This window comes from Chlorocebus sabaeus, chromosome 23 (assembly GCF_047675955.1).
Source record: "Chlorocebus sabaeus isolate Y175 chromosome 23, mChlSab1.0.hap1, whole genome shotgun sequence".
In the NCBI taxonomy this organism is placed as follows: domain Eukaryota; kingdom Metazoa; phylum Chordata; class Mammalia; order Primates; family Cercopithecidae; genus Chlorocebus; species Chlorocebus sabaeus.
The window spans coordinates 53,706,819-53,726,632 of NC_132926.1; the positions used below are offsets into that span (position 1 = coordinate 53,706,819).

A 19,814-nucleotide genomic window follows, 5' to 3' on the forward strand; every position below is an offset into this window, starting at 1 on the left:
TTCCATTCATTTGGTGAATTATGTGTGAGAATACCTCTTATAGTCCCTATTTTATTTCATAATGCATTATTTTTGATGATTCGAATTTCACATTCCAACCAGTAGACACAGTAAAAAAAAAAAAAAAAAAAAAAGACAAAATTCGTATCTCATTCATTATTCATTGTTTACCTATTTCTCCTCTACAACGTTATTTTGCATGTCTATATCTTTGTGCGATCTGTAATTCTTTTTTCAATTTGTACTTCTCTTTTTTAAATCTTTATATATTGGATGTTTTTTAAAGCTCTGCGTATCAAAAGAAAAAGTATTTAAATATCTAAATAAACATTTTGAATCTTATAATGATTTACTTGCCTTCTGATATCAGAGCAGTAAAAAGTTAGAGTAATAGAAATAACAATGATGATAATGGTAAAGAATGCCTAGATCCACTCCTAGTAGAAGCTGGCATTGCTATCAAATAAATATAATTGAAATCAAAATGTCTGGTTGTGAATAATGTAAAATATATTTGTTTGTGAAAGTAATACAAAATGTTATTTTGAAGGAATTTGAGAAATTTAAGAGTGCATTGCTTTGTTTATATTTTAAAGCTGACTTTAAAACCATATGTGGAAATATTCCTGGATTCACCTTTGACATTCATACAGGAAAAGCTGTTGGTGAGTTTTTCCAGATTATGTTTGTTTTAATACATACGTGTATCATTCTGTAAAAATCTGTGTTTTTAAAATTTAAGAATACTGCAAAACATAATAATCTGGATTCCAATCTAATATAGTAAGATAAGAGAGAAATAACAGGCTTACAGACTCTAACCAAGTATTAATAATGATACTCCATCAGCATAGTCTGGTGATTGGGTTATGGTAGTCATGTGACTATCTCAATATTTGCCACATCCACCATGCTAAAGCTTCAGTTGTCCTTGTCATGCACATTGTATTACATGACTCTAAATAATCTACCTTATTTTAACCTTTAGTTGCTATTTTCTTAAGTACATTTTTAAATTTTTGGTGTATTTTTGCAGTTTCCCTTTTTACTGGTCTAAATATGAATTTGCAGACTTATTTTTCATATTAATTAATTCCTTCTAAATGTACATTGTGTTGCTCACTCTAGTTTCCTTCCTCAAAGATTTGGTAAGCAATATCTTTTTTTTTTTTTCTTTGAAATGAAGTTTTGCTCTTATTGCCCAGGCTGGAGTGCAATGGCGCAATCTCGGCTCACTGTAACCTTCATCTACTAGGTTCAAGTGATTCTCCTGCCTCGGCCTCCCGAGTAGCTGGGATTACAGGCACCCACTACCACACCAGGCTAAGTTTTGTATTTTTAGTAGAGACAGGGGTTTCACCATGTTGGTCAGGCTGGTCTCAAACTCCTCACCTCGTGATCCGCCCACCTCAGCCTCCCAAAGTGCTGGGATTACAGGCGTGAGCCACCACACCTGGCCTAAGCAATATGATTTTAAGTCTCCGTTATGAATACATGATAAAACAAAATACATACAATGATGAAAACATAGCTTTTTAAACAAATGACTAGCAGCAGTTAGGGTAACCTGAAGAAGAGGTTTGATTGCCTAGGAAGTTCGTCTGCTATACTGACTCTGAAATTACTTGGTATATTTTATCAGCTACTTACATTTTTTCCATCACTGTTTCTGTTTTCTGGTATATATGTTTTTATAAACCAAAAAAATTATCCATGCCAGTATATAATTGATTTTTGTGACACTGAATATTTGTTCTCATCCCAGGGTACATGTACCATTATTCAAGGTTATATGGTAAGTACATTAAGCAGAACAACATATATTTGACCAAATCTGTTCCGTTTCAGACATTGATGAATGTAAAGAGATTCCAGGCATTTGTGCAAACGGTGTGTGCATTAACCAGATTGGCAGTTTCCGCTGTGAATGTCCTACAGGATTCAGTTACAATGACCTGCTGTTGGTTTGCGAAGGTAATCTGAATAATGTATGTCCTTTATCCAGTATAATTTGGTATACATAAATAGCATTTAGATGGTTTCTGATTTTTACTATTTCTTTACAATTTTTCAAGAATTGATCATCAAAGTGTGACGTGAATGTAACGCTAATACAATAATAAAAAGGACTCCTTAAAATGGAACTGTTGCTCTTTCAGATATAGACGAGTGCAGCAATGGTGATAATCTCTGTCAGCGGAATGCAGACTGCATCAATAGTCCTGGTAGTTACCGCTGTGAATGTGCCGCGGGTTTCAAACTTTCACCCAATGGGGCCTGTGTAGGTAAGAAAGAGGCTGACTCATTCTTTGGCACTGAGCAAAAGATTCCTTAGATTTCCTATCAAAAAATACTTGCAAGAATAATTTCAGAAAGATTTTCTCTCTCAGTCTGTTCATTTATAGTGAATCTATTTCACCATATCTTTTATTTTGTTAAGAAAATAGTTCTCTTCAATGGATTTCCCCAGGATTGGACCTAAAACAAAATAATATCCTTGAGATACCAAAAAAACATAAATAATTGCATGATTAAATAAAGAGGGTTGGATAAGTTAAAGCCTTGTTCATTTCGATTCAGCTATTGTTATGGTTCATTTTCAGCCTGTCTGTAATAATTAATAGCAGATTAGAGAAACACAACTGTGAAAAATGAAGAAATCTTAATAAAAATCAGATACATGTAACGTGTTTTGTTTGTTTGTTTGTTTTAGATCGCAACGAATGTTTAGAAATTCCTAACGTTTGCAGTCATGGCTTATGTGTTGATCTGCAAGGAAGTTACCAGTGCATCTGCCACAATGGCTTTAAGGCTTCTCAGGACCAGACCATGTGCATGGGTAAGAAGGACATGTGGCTCCAGGGAGTGAAGTGGGGCTGGGACTCCAGAACAGATCACAGTTCCATCAAGTGCCATGACTAACTACTATGTGTCTGTCAGAAACAGTCTTGCAAAAAATTAACTAGGTCAAACTGTTTAAGTCTTGATTCAGTATAAAATTTGCAAACAGGGACATACTGCAATATGTTCTTCAGTTCAGTGATTCACAGCTTTTTCTCTAGAAGATGTTCACATGGCTCGATATGCACTCTCAGTCACTTGGGCTTGTGTGGAACTTACCATAGCACCCGCTGCCCTTTACTTTCATGTTTCTCATCAAGACACCATTTTGGAATGCAAGAAAGTAGTAAGAGTGACAGCATTAAACTTAATAAATTTATACACAGATGCACATACTTTTGTAAAACAAATTGTTGAATACATGGGATTTATGTACATATTTTCTGTTTTATCTCTTAAAAATCGCTTCAGGAGCAAATATAGCGCAACTCTTTAAAAATTCCGAGTAGCTAATGTAATGGGTAGTCAAGTGATAATAGTGCTTAGTGAGTTCTTGCTGAGCTGATGATTAATAAGTTTTCAAAGACAGATGGGCTGGATGCCATGAAGCTGGGATTGAGTATAACCCCTTAAGTCTGATGTCAGCCATTGGCTCTGCCTCTGCTGAAGAGTTTTCTTTCTGTGCTTTGCACTTGAAGGGGGAAAATCAAATTTAAAACTTGGCTGCTTATAATTAGCATGTTCTCAGTGTAGAAAAGGCTAGGGCTGTTCAGCTACTCTTTTGATATTCAAGATATTATCTATGTGAATGTTAAAATCAGATTTCAGTACCACAGGACTGGTTTCCTTCATGACACATTCATACAACAGGGAATACCTGGAGTGTGCCTCCAGGTTCATCCATTGTCTCCTAAGAGTCCTCCCTTTGGAATTCTCCCATAATGGCAGGGAAAATTCTCTAGGTGATGCTTATACAAAGGAATATACAAGATCTGGTCTTATTTGCATGAACTCCCTAAGAATGCTTGCTTATACATGCTGCTTCTTGCCATACTCCCAGAGAGAGTATGATTTACCAAAAAAAAAAAAAAAATGTGAGATTTATGATTCAGAAATTCTTATGGGGAAGATCTGTCTACTCATAACAATTCTTCCATGATAAAAACTAGTCGGATTCTTCAGTAAGACCTCCCTTATACAGACCTTCCTTCCTAAAGAACAATACCAACCCCCACCCTTTTTTTTGGTGTGGTAGAGTTTCAGCAGACTGGAATTCATAATTGGGGAGTCTGCTGTCTCATATGACAGATGACCTTTCTAAGTATTTTCTTAATTCAATTTTTTTGAAGGCTAATAGTGAATTCTAATAAACTTCAATTTGGATTTCATTACTTCATACAGTTAAGTAAACTAAAGTTTATCTTTGTTTTCCCACTCAAATTAAGGGATTTAAATTTCTGGGTAAGTGTTTATAATGCCTTTTATAAGGAAACAAATTGTTTCAATATTTTAGAAGATCAGTTTTATTTACAATTATTAAGCAGACCTGCTCATTAATACATCTCTGCTAGGGGGATGCTCTCCTAGGCTATGTCTGAGTATTATCTGACAGTCAGTACCTGTTAAACTGTATTATTTTCTTATAATTTTACAATTTAGATTTCTTGTAATTTTGATTTTTCTCTATCTCATACTCATTTTCCTCAAGGAGATAGAGTTCCTAGTACTGAATTAGGAAAATCTAAATAATTCCATAGTTTAAACATATAAAAGGGTTAATAGCCTATTTTTTTCCAGTTAAAAATTTAATTTTTTGAGCCAATATTTCTTTGTAGATGTTGATGAGTGCGAGCGGCATCCGTGTGGAAATGGAACTTGTAAAAACACCGTTGGATCCTATAACTGTCTGTGCTACCCAGGGTTTGAACTCACTCATAATAATGATTGCTTGGGTAAGTACTTCATTCAGTCTTTTATTGCTTCTATTTCATTTCCACACAATGTGCTGAAATAAAAAACAAAACTAAAGACCAAAAAAAAATTATATTACTAAAATTGCAAATATGTGCCAAAAGATATATAATATCATTGACTGGTTTCTAGTTAACTGATACCACAGTATTGGCCTAAATTGTCACAAGACAATATACGCTTGAACCCTTTTGTCAGTCAACCAGTCAATTCAGGAAAAAAGGTCATTCAGATCACAGTAAACATATTGGGACTGATTTATGGTTTGGGGTATTTGTATTCCCTTAATGAGATCAAAAATAGACCATTGTCTCAAAGTTATTATAAGTATTTCATTTAAATCCATTCTGGATTATTTACATTCAAGTACCAGTAGCCTCCTACTTCCACTTGTCATGGCTTGACATTTCATTTTCCATCAGCTTTTGAAGCCAAGATGCCTTCCCCCACTCCAAAAAAAAAAAAAAAAAAAAAAAGAAAGAATGGTGACTAGGTTTCTAGATTAGCCCTCAGAAATCTCTCCTATGCGCAGTACAGGACTTTAGCCTTTGGCCCACAGCAACATACAAATGTGAAATGGAAACTGATAGTGAGTGGGAGAGGGTCCTGAAGTAGTTGGAGGAGAGAATAAGAGAAATGACAGCAAATGTTTATTCCTTGTTTACCGCGTGGCAGGAACTGCATGGGTAGTTTACAGCATAATGTGTTGTATTTCGCATGGCCCTGCAAGGTATGTGGAAGAACTTAGGTTTTCTACCATTGTGGGACTATATCAGAGCTCATCCCCACCTCCTCGTTTAACCCAACATAAGTTCCTCTGTGTTTTCTTTATTTTTCAAAATTCCACACTTGTGAAAAAAAATGGAGCTAATTGGACATTTTATTCAACTGCTATCTTCTTGACTAGTTTCTTAGAGCCTTTGTACAGTCAGGGAGAACTAAAAAATACGGACGTGGCTCTGATCAAAGTACAATCTTCAAACAACCCAGGAAATTACCCAAATGTAATCAACCCTAAACTTAAATGAAAACTTAACAGTTAGTGTCTTTTTTCTTTAAATTATGTATTATATCAGCAATTCCAGTGTTTTTAATATCATTGATTTTCCTGTAATAAATAAGCTCATTTATTTGTTCTCTGAATATGGTCAGCTTAGCTCCAGGTAAAGTATCTGCAAATTAGGCAATCAGATTAAATCACACATATCCCCCAGCCTGTAGGAAAATAAATATTTTTCAGTTAGAAAGAATGGAAAGCTTCACCTTAAACCTTGATTTTTATCTGGTTATACATTCATGAGTTATATTAATATCAAAAATGAAAAAAAAAGTATCTTTATGGTTGAAAAATTGTAGGAATCTATGCGATCCTATTAATTAAATGATCCTTATGATATGTGCCATTTTTCTCTGTTGATGAGGAATTGTAATGTGGGATTTCTTATAAATGCAATAAGTATGTTTTTAAGTAGTGACTTGTGAAACAATATACGTGTGAAGAGCTCTTTCTGAAAAACGGACTCCTGTTTGCTTACAGACATAGATGAGTGCAGTTCCTTTTTTGGTCAGGTGTGCAGAAATGGACGGTGTTTTAATGAAATTGGCTCCTTCAAGTGTCTGTGTAACGAAGGTTATGAACTTACCCCAGATGGCAAAAACTGTATAGGTAAGTATCTAAATAGCAAGCAGTCTTTATGGTGATTTTTTTTTGTTTTTGGTTTGTTTGTTTGGTAAAATGATGATGTGTACCTCCCCTCCTTTCACTTAAGAATTCATTAATATTTCATTTAATCATCCATTCACATGATCAAGATAAACTATGATGGAAAATTTTAGTATAAGGTATCAACAATGGGAATGTCTCATAGGCAATGTTTTTACTGGGGACAGAGCTTGAGGCTGTCCATGTCTTAAGAAAAGTAGGCAAAAGAAACAAATCAAGAAAATTAGCCACTTGCCAAATAGGAAATATCCAAGATGTCAGAAGAGTATCTCTGGGAATATGTGTTCATGGTGACCCAGTAGATCAGAGGACCCAAGATGAGTTCATGTTAATATCATTTGGCAGACAGATAAATGTATGCAACAATTATCTCATGCTTAAATTATTTTTTCTCTTCTTTTTCTCTAAAGACACTAATGAGTGTGTCGCCCTTCCCGGCTCTTGCTCTCCTGGTACCTGTCAGAATTTGGAGGGATCCTTCAGATGCATCTGTCCCCCAGGGTATGAAGTAAAAAGCGAGAACTGCATTGGTAAGACTAACATTTATTCTGAGGCCCACAGGTAGCTCAGTATAGTAAGACATGGTGAAGACTCTGGAAGCATACTAAGTGCCAGCCATTGGAAGCATGCTGACCTAAGGAATTAAACATATAGCTGCCTACGTCTGTTTTACTGAACCATCAGAAATGATGGTGAGAATAAAAAACTTGGGGATGTAGGATTTTTTCATCACCAGAAGTCTAATGCTAGTCAAAGAATTTTCAGCATATGCTAATCTTTTTTTCAAATGTCAACAGAGACTTTCAATGAATTTAAAGAGTGTCTACAAAAATTGTAATCTTTGACACCCAGTTTTAAAACAGCTATTAAAGGTTTCTAGAGTCTTAGAAATGTGAAGCAGAAAAATCTCGACAATGCTGTTGAGACATTCTTTTCCTTGGGAAGGCCTCATGTCAGAGCAGAAAATATTAATCCATTTGTCATAACAGATGTTTTTCTGTTGAAACTCTTCCAGCACACACGAACTCTGTAACCACATCAAAAGTGGGTCCCCGAATTGCCTAGTGGACATGATGAAATCCTACCTTTTTTACAGTTCACTTTATTTCACTTTTATGCAAATTATTTTTTACAGCCTCGTTGAAATTCAGAAGCACCAGCATCTTAGTGTGGTTTTTCTAACATGAAAAGATGCTAAAGATATTTTTTTGCCTTTGAGTTATCCAATTTTTTATAATTCTGTCACCCTTGGCAAGATTCTACCTAAAGATATATCATTCTACTGTTCATATTTAAGGGAGTTAAATAGGGCAGAAGGAAGCAGTTTACTTCATAGAATTTAATTATTCTTCGGACCACATAATTAGATATCATGAGTATCCCCTAGTCATTCTGATTTGTATAGTTCGTTATAAGATTGTCTAGTATTTTTAATACTTAAAAATTAATAAACAATAATACTAGAATCATCTCAGTAAGAAGTTTCTTGAAAAGTTTAAGATCCTGTTGTTCCTCCATTTTCTTTTCTTATGCTCAATCTTGATTCTTCTTTGTCTCTGTGATCCTTCTCTTTATGGAATGCTAATTAAAGTAGTCTGTCAGCCACTAGGAGGGAAATAGAAATACACATGCCTCCTTGTATGAGGCAGTCTTGGCTACCTTTCCTCTTAATGATAGTATGGATATATTTTATTAAGATGTCACATATTATTATTTATTGAGTTTCGGAAATATATCTTTTCCTTTATCTGTCATTAGCAATGACACTAGTTTGCATCTCTGAAAAAATGGTTTTAATTTATTACTTTTTTTTTTTTTTTTGAGATGGAGTCTCACTCTGTCACCCAGGCTGGAGTGCAGTGGCACTACCTTGGCTCACTGCAACCCCCACCTGCTGGATTCAAACAATTATCCTGCCTCAGCCTCCAGAGTAGCTGGGATTACAGGTGCCCGCCACCATGCCTGGCTAATTTTTGTACTTTTAGTAGAGATGGGATTTCACTATGTTGGCCATAGTGATCTCGATCCACCTGCCTCGGCCTCCGAAAGTGTGAAAAAATGTTTTTTAATTAACTTACTTCACTATAAGAAGATTTTCTTCAGACTAGTATCTTTTCTACCAATGTTTCCCAGATGACATTCTAACATGACCACACACACACACACACACACATCAATATGTGTATACATACCCTGCACAGATATGAATTCATTCCTACATTTAGTGGGTATTACAGTGAACGTTTGGCACCTTTCTAGGTGCTGGAAATACAGGAACATCATCTTTGCTTTGGGGTAGCTTGCTACCTAAGGGGAGGGACCTATTTTGTAAATAAGCCTGTTTTGTGAAGACGTCCTTATAATACAATGTGACAGACACTGTACTGGAGGTCCATTCAGGAGATGGGAGCACCACAGGAGGTTAGGGATCATTGTGGTAGTTGTGAGAGGGTAGCAGTTCAAGAAAGCGTATCACAGAGGATAGATGATTGTCTAGGTCACTCTTAAGTGTTGGATAGGAATTTCCTGATCAACCAAAGAAAGAGAACGGAAGAGGCTATTTGGAAATGTAGGTAGCATGAGCACAATAAGGAGCATAGAATGGCTGGCTCAGAAGACTGAACTCAGGCCTGCGGTCAGTGTGGAGCCATTGCAGGAGTTGTTGTATTTTTTTGTTGTTGTTGTTGTTGTTGTTTGAACGGGTGGGTTGGTTTCTGCAGTTTTTTTGTCATTTTATAGAAGGGTTGTGATGACTCTTTTGTTAAACTTCTCCCAGCATGAACTGAGAACTTGTATGTGCCAGATACCGTGCTAGGAGCTGAAGGTTCAACAGCGAGCCAGACAGACATGTCATGTCCTCATGGAGCTTACATTCTAATGTGCCTGAAAAGTAATATTTTTTTCATGTGGTTAAAACGTTCCATTAAATAAGTACTTCCCACAAAAAATGACGAAAAATCACTAGTGAGGCACACGTGCTTATTTATTTTCAGGAAGTGTTCTGGGGAAAAGGGGAAATGATAACTCTGTCACAATATGTCTCAGCCCTCCAGTTCCATAGACACAGATTTTCAAATGTTATCAGATGGACGTTTTAGAAAGGCACCCCTGGTGGCAAGGTGACAAGAAGAAGACAGGGAGATGTAGACGTCAGTTGAGAGACTGGTGGCAAGTGATGATGGCTGTGGAAGTCCTGAGAAGGTAGAACTGGCTGCCACGTTCTGCTTGCATGTGGAGTGAAAAAAGGAGAGAAATAGGGGTGACTTGGGGATCACAATTTGGATTACTGAGAGAGAGGTATCAGGGAGACGGGGACCAGTTCGTAGAACATGTGGCCACATGGAGCCTGCAATGCCCATGAGACGTGGAGTTGTTCATGTCAGGTAGGCAGGTAGACATACATACAACCCTAAAGATGAAAAACAGGAAGGTGGACATGGACTTGGGACTCTCTAGCACAGGGTTGGTTGAAATCGAATATAACTTTTGACTTCTGAAGCAATAATAGTTTATTTTTATGAATAAATTAAACATACAACATAATGTCATCTCTTGTCTGAGATATCAACTGGCTAGTGGACTGTGATAGTAGGGACAGTTGTTTATTTTCAAGTGTTGAATGACTAATAAATACTCCCCCTGTTCTGCAGATATAAATGAATGTGATGAAGATCCCAACATTTGTCTTTTTGGTTCCTGTACTAATACTCCAGGGGGCTTCCAGTGCCTCTGCCCCCCTGGCTTCGTACTATCTGATAATGGACGGAGATGCTTTGGTAAGATTTGGAATGACTTCACTGTCACAGTTCACCCTTAGAAACTTTAAAGCTGGATTGTAAACCATCATGGTGGTATTAGTCCTGACAAAATAAATGTCTATGCTAAAATACATCTGCAAGTTAAAAATTTAGGTCTCAAACATACGCAGTGAACAATTTTTAAGGTACTTTGAATTATTGCCACTGTTTCTACATTTTTGTAAACTTTTTTACTAAAAGAAAAATTCTTATTCTGATTTATCAGAATGACTATGTTAATTTTGTTGTTGGCATAGCTTTTTTATATATTGGTGTATGCGTTGCTTTTGGTGTGATGTAACTTACTGAAAGTTACCTCAATTGTTTTTCTTAGGCTATCACACAACAGTGAGGAAAGAGTGGAAATCATTTTGATACTGAGCATGATTTCTCGAATTTCCTTAGCACATTATAAAAATATTTTAAGCATATTAAAAAATTAAATAATTTTGTAGCCAGGTCAATCTAAATTGGCAAATGAAATCAGCAATTGAAGATTTCCAGACCTGTCTTAACTGTTGATCTAGTCTGCATCGCGTGTTCTACAATGAGAAATGTTCTGTCCAAACAGTGTTACAAAATAATTCCATCTGTAATGTTTGCTTTTTTGATTAGATACTCGCCAGAGCTTCTGCTTCACAAATTTTGAAAATGGAAAGTGTTCTGTGCCCAAAGCTTTCAACACCACAAAAGCAAAATGCTGCTGTAGTAAGATGCCAGGAGAGGGCTGGGGGGACCCCTGTGAGCTGTGCCCCAAAGACGATGAAGGTAAGAGCAATGACATCAAACAGCACTTTGTGTACCAGTTTTTGAATATTTGCCAGAGTGGCTTTAACCATGTAATTTATGAATATTTTGAGGGTGAGGTCATCTCCTTGCATATAAGTTTTGATGGTTCATTGAACAACCTAGCCTGAGAAACTTCTTTCAGCTTTTGAATAAGACATGTCTGAGCACAGGTGGTGTTACCCTTTTATTTCATTCCCCACCTCCAAGGTTAGTATTACTTGCTTTCAGAAGTATGAATTTGAGAGGTCCAAGGCAGGAGAAAGAAGGGAATGGAAATTATATTACGAGTTGCTGCAGGAGTCCCATGTGGGCATTGTATCGCAGGCTGTGGCTCTCAGAATGTTACATTAAATTCTGAGAAGCTGAGTCAGCACAGTGGCCCTTTACGGGAAAAGATCAATAGCCTCAGTTCTCGTTGGCATGCATAAATTATAGGATAGATCCCAGCAAACTCCAGCTGACTTGGCCTCTAGGTTAGGGATAGCTTCTGAGTGTGATGGGCGGGGAAGGTCTCTTTAGCTGCTCAGCTTTAAATGAGCAAACAGAAAGAACCAGGAGCACTGAGCAGGTGGCACCCTAGAAGGTGGCCCTCACAAAATATGCTTTTGAACTAAATCATAAAAATAAAAGACTCTTGTTATAGACAGCTTTGTAACGGAAACATAAGTGTAATTTCATGTATATTGTTGATCCTTTCTTAACTTCTCTGATAATTTCAAGTCTTCAATAATGGAGAATTTGTATTTTTCTTTGTAGTTGCATTTCAGGATTTGTGTCCATATGGCCATGGAACTGTCCCTAGTCTTCATGATACACGTGAAGGTGTGCTTTGATGTGTTTTATTTCTGTATTCTTATTTAATACAAACATATTATTTTACATTTATTTTATAACTCATGCTAACTTTTCTATATAACATATAGTATATTGTATTTAATGGACATATATAACCCTTATTTTGTATCATATACATTATACATATATCATAAGACTATATCGTGATATATGAAATACATTACATGTTTCTCTGACAAAAGAAGTATTTACAACTCTGTGTTGAATAGACATACACAGTATTGGCATATCTATTTATTTATTTATTTATTTATTTATTTATTTTGAGATGGAGTCTCACTCTGTCACCCAGGCTGGAATGCAGTGGTGTGATCTAGCTCACTGCAACATCCACTTCCTAGGTTCAAGTGATTCTTCTGCCTCAGCCTCCCCAGGTGGCTGTGATTACAGGTGTGCGCCACCACACCTGGCTAATTTTTTTTGTATTTTTAGTAGAAATGGGGTTTCGCCATGTTGCCCAGGCTGGTCTTGAGCTCCTGACCTCAGGTGATCCACCTGCCTCGGCCTTCCAAAGTGCTGGGATTTGCAGGCGTGAGCCACCACGCCCGGCCAGCGTATCTTTCTATATGAGGAAATTAACGGGCAGTTCTATATTTTAGATGTCAATGAGTGTCTTGAGAGCCCAGGCATTTGTTCAAATGGTCAATGTATCAACACTGACGGATCTTTTCGCTGTGAGTGTCCAATGGGCTACAACCTTGACTACACTGGAGTACGCTGTGTGGGTGAGTGTTGGCTCCACACTATAGAGATTTTAAAGTTCTGTTTTATTTCTCATATTCAGTAAAAGGTCTCTCAGGCACCCTGGGTGATGTTAGGATTTACAAATCTGGGATAAATAGCTAGTCGTGGCACCTTCTTCACCAGTCTTACATTTTCCAGTCAGACCTGATTTACGTGAAGATGGAGAGAGTTACCAACCTCTGTCTTCAACTAAACATACAAAATCTTATGTGTCCTAGAGACTTACAATTGCCAAAATTTCTCATTGGACATGAAATCCATTTTACTCTATGCTCTTCCATGCCTGCTTTTGAAGCAGAGGACCACATCCTTCTTCTGAATTTGTCATCTTTAGGGCAAGTATTGCTGCCTGGGGGCTAGAGAATTGCACATTGATCCTTCAGATCCTCTGCAATGCATAACAGCCAGCCAGCCAAGGCCCCAGGGATGCCAGGGTTACATGTGCCTTTCTCAGATCCTGGAAATGGGTGAGGGCCAAGCGTGGGTCTTCCTGGGCGTGCTCCTGTTAAACTAAAATGTCTTTGTGGCACTTTCTTGTTATTCTTTTTCAGATACTGATGAGTGCTCAATTGGCAATCCATGTGGAAATGGTACATGCACCAATGTTATTGGGAGTTTTGAATGCAATTGCAATGAAGGCTTTGAGCCAGGGCCCATGATGAATTGTGAAGGCAAGTGATCTGTGTCTTAAATATTACTTCTTCTTGACATAGAAAGTTTTTAATGTCTCGATATTTATTTATATAGTTTCTTGATATTCTGCTGGTGAGCATATGGTGGGCTTTTTTGTTTTTTGGGTTTTTTGTTTGGTTGGTTGGTTTTTAGTTTTCCTTTAGTACAGTTACAATAGCTGCTGTAAAGCCCTTGTCTGATCATTCCAGCATCTGAGTCATCTCAGGATTGGCATCTCTTGATTGTCTATTCCCTTGAAATGGAGTCACGGTTTCCTGCCTTTTCAGTATATTGGTTAATGTTGGATTTATATTCTGGATATTGTGAAAGATATGCTTCGAAATCAGTTATATTACTCTGAAGAATATTGATGTATTTGTCTTAGCAGACAGTCATCTCTAGTTGGCACAATAGCAGACTCTCAGGCTTGAGAAGGGCGATGGCTCATCTATCAGTTTGTTAAAACTTACTAGCATTCTTGATTTTGCCCCACACATGCATAGTACAGTCATGCCACTTGAGCTGACTAGATGAAAAACACATAGTGTTTCTCCTTCCCTGGCCTTCTTCTTTCCAGGGTTCCCCTCTCTTTAGCAGACTTGGTTGCCCTGAGATTCCCTCCCCTGGTTCCTCTGGATGGAATCTCAGAAAGTTTCTACTGGAGAGTTAGCTACCAGATGACAGCACTGCCAGGCCATGGTCATCTGGAGGGTAATTTCAGAAAGAAAGAAGCCAAATCAATGTGAAATTACTCCCTACTGGTTGTTTGCTCTGACTTTCAGCTCACCACTAAAAACTTCAGGTAGTTTTTATATTCTTTCCAGAGTTTATAGCTGTTATTTTTGAAAGATGAGTTTGTTAGGTACTGAATTCTGCATACCAGATGTGTAATAAGTTCTACTATTCTATTGCTTTCTGTATGACCACCAAGTAAATGACATCAACATCTAGTTATATAAATAATATAAATAATTAGAACTCTAAGCTGAGCACATGCCTATCCATTTCTTTGGTCAGATATCAACGAATGTGCCCAGAACCCACTGCTGTGTGCTTTCCGCTGCATGAACACGTTTGGGTCCTATGAATGCACGTGCCCGATTGGCTATGCCCTCAGGGAAGATCAAAAGATGTGCAAAGGTAAGGCCACAGACATGGGAGTAATTTGAACCTTATTTGTCATGCTGGAGGTACATTTTAATAATTTTACAGTTCTCAACTAATTTCTTCTAGAGCTTTACAGAAATATACATATGACAGCATTTTGCTAGTGGATTTCCATACCTAGATAACAAGACACATGATGGTATTTTTGTAAAATCAAGTCAGAGATAAGATGGGTTGAGAAGCCCACTATTGTCACACTCTTGGATTCTTATTAAAGCAAAGATTGCCCTTCCCTGAACTTCTTATCACTATGAGCAGTACTGAAACTTACTCATCTGGAATATAGCCAGTAGCTGACAACGGCTGGGCTTCTCCTTTCTCTGTCCCACCATAAGATTACATGTTAAGTGTCAGAAGACCACACCTATGACTTAAAAGTACTAAACTACAGCTTGCTCCAGATAATTTCCTATTTTTGTTTTTTGTTCTAGATCTGGACGAATGTGCTGAAGGGTTACATGACTGTGAATCTAGGGGCATGATGTGTAAGAATCTCATCGGCACCTTCATGTGCATCTGCCCTCCTGGAATGACCCGAAGGCCTGATGGAGAGGGCTGTGTAGGTAAGCGGTAAGGGAAGGTGTCTGCTTATGTAATGCCTCCACTCCCAGCCTACTTAATGGCACTACTCCCACCTCATCTTAGCTGCAAGCGAACTATTTTTCCAGATGTGTTAAGGCAGTGGTACAGCTAGCTTTCTTCCATCTCAGGGTCTCTGCTAATGTAATAGGTTCCGGATTGTGGCATTTATACCTGCTCAAGAATACCTGCCCTTTTGATTTTTAATATTTTAAAGAAAATTGTAAATAAAACTATATGTGTTCTGTAGGTATAAATGTAACCAAGTAAATATATAGAAAAACATTTGAAAAGATAAACTAGGGTGGTTCTTTTATTAATTCATGGAAGGAATTACTGCTAGGGAAGACATTGAGATTAGAAGTAACTAGTCTGAGGTGATTTTAGATTTAAAATCTGTCAATTTTAATTTTTTCACAAAAGAGTGAGTTTCTGAACTATTCTGAATTACATGTGTCATAAAAAATAATATATGCAACAAATTATAATTGGATTTTTTAGTTTCTTTTCTTCATTTGTTAGATATTTCATTCAAATACAGTACTTAATAAAGTTAAAAATAGACCTACATAGATGTAGTTATGCAGTGGTTCTTTCAAAAACACTATTCTTCCAAGATCTGTTATCTCAGAAGATTAACCTAAACTCCTAAGTCATACTGTGTGTTCCTCCAAGTCTAGCACAGGGCAAAATGCTAATAACTATGTATGGAAGAAAGGAAATCAGCATTGTTAATCATCCTGTCTTCTTACTGTACATGAAATTTATTTTCATTTATTTCTCTTTTAATTTATTTGAATGAAAATAATGCATGTATGTGCTGTTTAATCAGAGATTGGCTAAAATACTTAGAAATGTGTTTTAATTTTTAGGCATATAAATGTCTTATTTTTATAACTAGCTGAATTTTATATTATACTATCTTGATTACATTTGAAGATGTGTTTTCAGGGTGGAGGGAATAAGCACTGTGATCAGATTAAGAACACAGGTTTCTGGTTGTGGATCTGTCAAAAATGATCTAGATGACTTGAAAGTGATTCAGTTCCCTGTTCTTCAGTTAATTCATCTGCATACAGTGAGAAACCTAGTCTGCATGATTTATAGGAGTGGTGGTGGCGTGTGTTGGGGAAGGTTGTATCTACTCTAGCTCTAATATTCCATCATCCTCTGAACTTACTTTTTCAAAGAAAAGACCCAGGGCAGCATTCTACACTTGTATTCTTTTCATTGTTAAACAGCACTACAAAAGATACAGGTTCTGAAACTTTTCTGATCCTCAAGCTTTTCGTTATACCATGCTGACAGCTGAAATGTCTGTCTGAAAAATTTTTTTGATCATCACAAAACTCTTTGTAGAACACTTTCATGCAAACAATATGTTTTCACAACTAGCAATTCCAGTTTAAAAACAACAAAAATATTATTACAAATAAAAAGTATTTACAAAAGTCAGGATGAAAAATAAAGCCACAAAAACAATCAATAAAAATGCCAATGCATGAAATTGGAATCAAACAGAATTAGCCAAAAAAAGTCGATTGCAACAGAAACTAAAAGCATTACAGTTAAGGGAATTAAAGTTATGCAGGAAATCTAAAACCTCTTTAATGAAAACCGTAAACCTAATCAGAGATGGAAACTTGACTATGCAATATATTATGCCTCAGTAATTATTTCTTAAACACATAAATGAATCAAGAAATCTGATAAGCAGAACATTGTTTTACCAAGATCATTAAATTTTCTTCTTTAGACTTTGGCAGACTGTCCCAATTTTTGAAAGTTTATCCAACCATCTTGGATTAGAAGATTGTAGACATAAGCAAATGAGAAAAGTATGGAGTGTTTTTATAGAGACCCATTTCTACACTGCAGTGTGAAGATCGGTAGACACAAACGAGAAAATACTGAGATGCTATTTAATTATCAACAAACTAGTCTCCTGGACATGGCAGCTGCCAGAGGTGAGGCAGGAAGAGGAGAAGCAGCAACTATCAGAGATTCTAAGGCTTTAAGAAGGTTTATCAGAGACACATGACTCCCTAAATTACCTGGAAGCCCAAGCGTAGTGCCCAAAGGATAGAGAGCATGACAGATTTGGTGAGAGGATGTTCATACAACAAATATGAATTGAAACTACACATTAGGCCCAGTGTAGCACCTGTGACCTGCTACACTATTTTTCAGCGAATAGCTGAACTGGAGAAAATTGTTCAAAGATGAATAATTACACAAGACCAGTGTAGCTGAAGTTTGTGCAGGAGAGTGGCATGAAGTAGGTCTAAAGGTAGGCAAATGCCTTGGAAAGGAATTTGGTTTTATGCTCAAAGTGTTATGGCACAGTGACTTGGAGTATGGGCCCTGGGGATGGACTGTAAATGTTAGCAATCTAGGTTCGTATCTGCTAGCTCTGTGACCCTGGGCAAGTTGGCTTAAATATGTGCCTCAGATTCCTCATGTAAAAACAAATAGGAATTTTGAGCACAATTTCATAGGATTATTGGGAGGGTTAAATTTAAAAATTCACGTGAAACAGTGAATTTTTACATGAAACAGTGAAACAGTGAATTACAGTGCTTATGTGAAACAGTGAATTACAGTGCTTGGCACAGAGTAAAATTTAATTAAGTATTAGTTGTTATTTTCTATTTTACATTTTTAAAGATATTGGGCTGCCTTATAGGTAATGGATTTTAAGGAGGTGGTAGCAGAAACAAGAGTTTCATTTAGCTGACCGTCTTAAACATCCAGATGAGAGAAAAAGGAGGCTCAGATTAGGGCCACCGTAGTGTGGAAAAGGAGTGGACAGGTTCAGAAAATGTGTTGGAAATAATCAACAGATTGGATTGCTGATGGATTGATTGAATATGTATAAAAGATAAGTCCCAGGATTTTTGCTTGAGCAACTGAAGTAAATTAGCTTACTGTAATAATTTACTTGATGCTACTATTAGCTGATATGGAAAAGATTGTAAGAAACAGGTTTGGTTGGGGACACAGAAGAATGAAAGTTCTATTTTGGTTGTGTTCAGTGTCAGATACGTACTAGATTTCCAAGTGGAAATATCAAGTCAGCAGACATATTCATGAGCCATAGATGTAAATTGCTAGCAAATAGTGTTTGAAAAATTATAGGATTGTCTGAGAACACCAAGAGAGAGATCCTGGAGAGTAGAAGGAGCAGGGCTTCTTCCCAGGAGACTGGACTCTGGTTGTTCCAGTAGTTAAAGTGACTAAAAATAGTAGGAGACTAAGAAAGAGTAGCCAGCAAGATAGGAAGTTCTCCATGTCCATGTGGTGTCCTGAGAACTAAAGTGGCCATTTTTGTATGATGCTACTAAGATGTAGAGTAACATAGAGTTGTAATTAGATTTGGCGATTTCTTCAGGAAGTTTCAGTGGAGCACACAACATTAAGGAAACAATCAGTGATAAGGAAGCGGAATTTATCGTCATAGATCATTCTTCCAGAAATTTTGTTCTGAAAAGGAATCAATACATATGGCAGTAGCTAGAGGGGTAATCAGTGAATAAGAGAGTTCTTTGTATTGTTTCAAGATGAAAGTTACTAGAGAATTTATGCTGAGGGAATGATTCCTTGAAAAGGGAGTATTGTGAAATCTGGGAAGGCAATCTAGAGTACCAGTATAAGAGCTGGCCTTGGAGAAAAAACAAAGATAGTTTAGCTGTTGGAAGAGGACAAAGGGTTGAAAGTGAGGGTACAGCCAGGTGGTTCACAGAGGAGAGATGTCTGATGTGTCTGAGTGGGTGTAGTGTCATTTTAGAAAATGGGAGTGTGAAGATACTAAGAAGCATAGCAGGATTGTTGAGGGAGGATCACGTACCCATTTGAGATTTAAGTCTTGAGTCTTGAGTCTCATTAAAATGAGGCCTGTTTTCCTCTAGCCTGTCATGCTGCACTGGATTGGGCATAGAGTAGGTAGAAGTAGGGGCGCATTGGACAAGAGTGATGGACAATGGAAAGGTCAGTAATTGGCAATCCTGATGCAGCCCACAAATTATCAAAGAGTAGAAAGTACAATGCTGGAAATCAACATTATTTAGATAGAGCAACATCACTCCAAGATATACCCTATTGAAGTTACAAATTTCAACAGAAAAAAAAAAAAATCAGGCCTTTTTTTTCAACCTCTTCTCAGTAATTCTTAATGCCAATGTCAATAAAGCAAAATTAATCTAAGAATTTGAAGCACAAATTAGGTACTGCAGCAGAAGCTTTATTATACATAATCAAACTTGGAAGAACTCAGGCAGTATATCCTGAGTTCTTCCAAGAATGCTTTTAGTTCAAGAGCCCTTTTTGAAAAAAAATCATTCAGACAAATCAAATATAATTCAAAATCAGGGTGAATTACATTAAGGATAGGATTAGATCAAGGCAACAGACCTTGCACCCTCAGATTCTAGAAATAATAAACTAAAAAACTTTAATTCATAACTCATTACTTTCGTATATATCTTTAAATTTCTGAAGTAAGTGGGTTTTTTCTCAAAGAGGAAAATAAATCGCAGGAGGCACATCATGGTGAATTTCAAAACACTAAGAAGAAAATGAAAATCCTTAAAACTTCCAGAGAGAAAAACCAGATTTCCTAAAACTGAACAGTAACACTGGGTTAAAATAAATAAATAAATAAATAAATAAATAAGCAA

At 36.8% G+C, this 19,814-nt stretch overlaps 1 protein-coding gene across 1 annotated transcript in view; it reads left to right on the forward strand.

The window, feature by feature from the left end:
- The window catches only part of FBN2 (fibrillin 2), a 276,282-nt gene that overhangs the window by 232,606 nt on the left and 23,862 nt on the right, over nt 1-19,814 (forward strand). The window contains exons 42-55 of the mRNA XM_008014309.3: nt 597-665; nt 1,849-1,974; nt 2,160-2,285; nt 2,714-2,839; nt 4,677-4,793; nt 6,350-6,478; nt 6,946-7,065; nt 10,186-10,311; nt 10,948-11,100; nt 11,878-11,943; nt 12,576-12,701; nt 13,272-13,391; nt 14,410-14,532; nt 14,991-15,122. Coding sequence (XP_008012500.3) covers nt 597-665; nt 1,849-1,974; nt 2,160-2,285; nt 2,714-2,839; nt 4,677-4,793; nt 6,350-6,478; nt 6,946-7,065; nt 10,186-10,311; nt 10,948-11,100; nt 11,878-11,943; nt 12,576-12,701; nt 13,272-13,391; nt 14,410-14,532; nt 14,991-15,122 — 1,659 coding nt within the window. The remainder of the gene's footprint in view (nt 1-596; nt 666-1,848; nt 1,975-2,159; nt 2,286-2,713; nt 2,840-4,676; nt 4,794-6,349; nt 6,479-6,945; nt 7,066-10,185; nt 10,312-10,947; nt 11,101-11,877; nt 11,944-12,575; nt 12,702-13,271; nt 13,392-14,409; nt 14,533-14,990; nt 15,123-19,814) is intronic.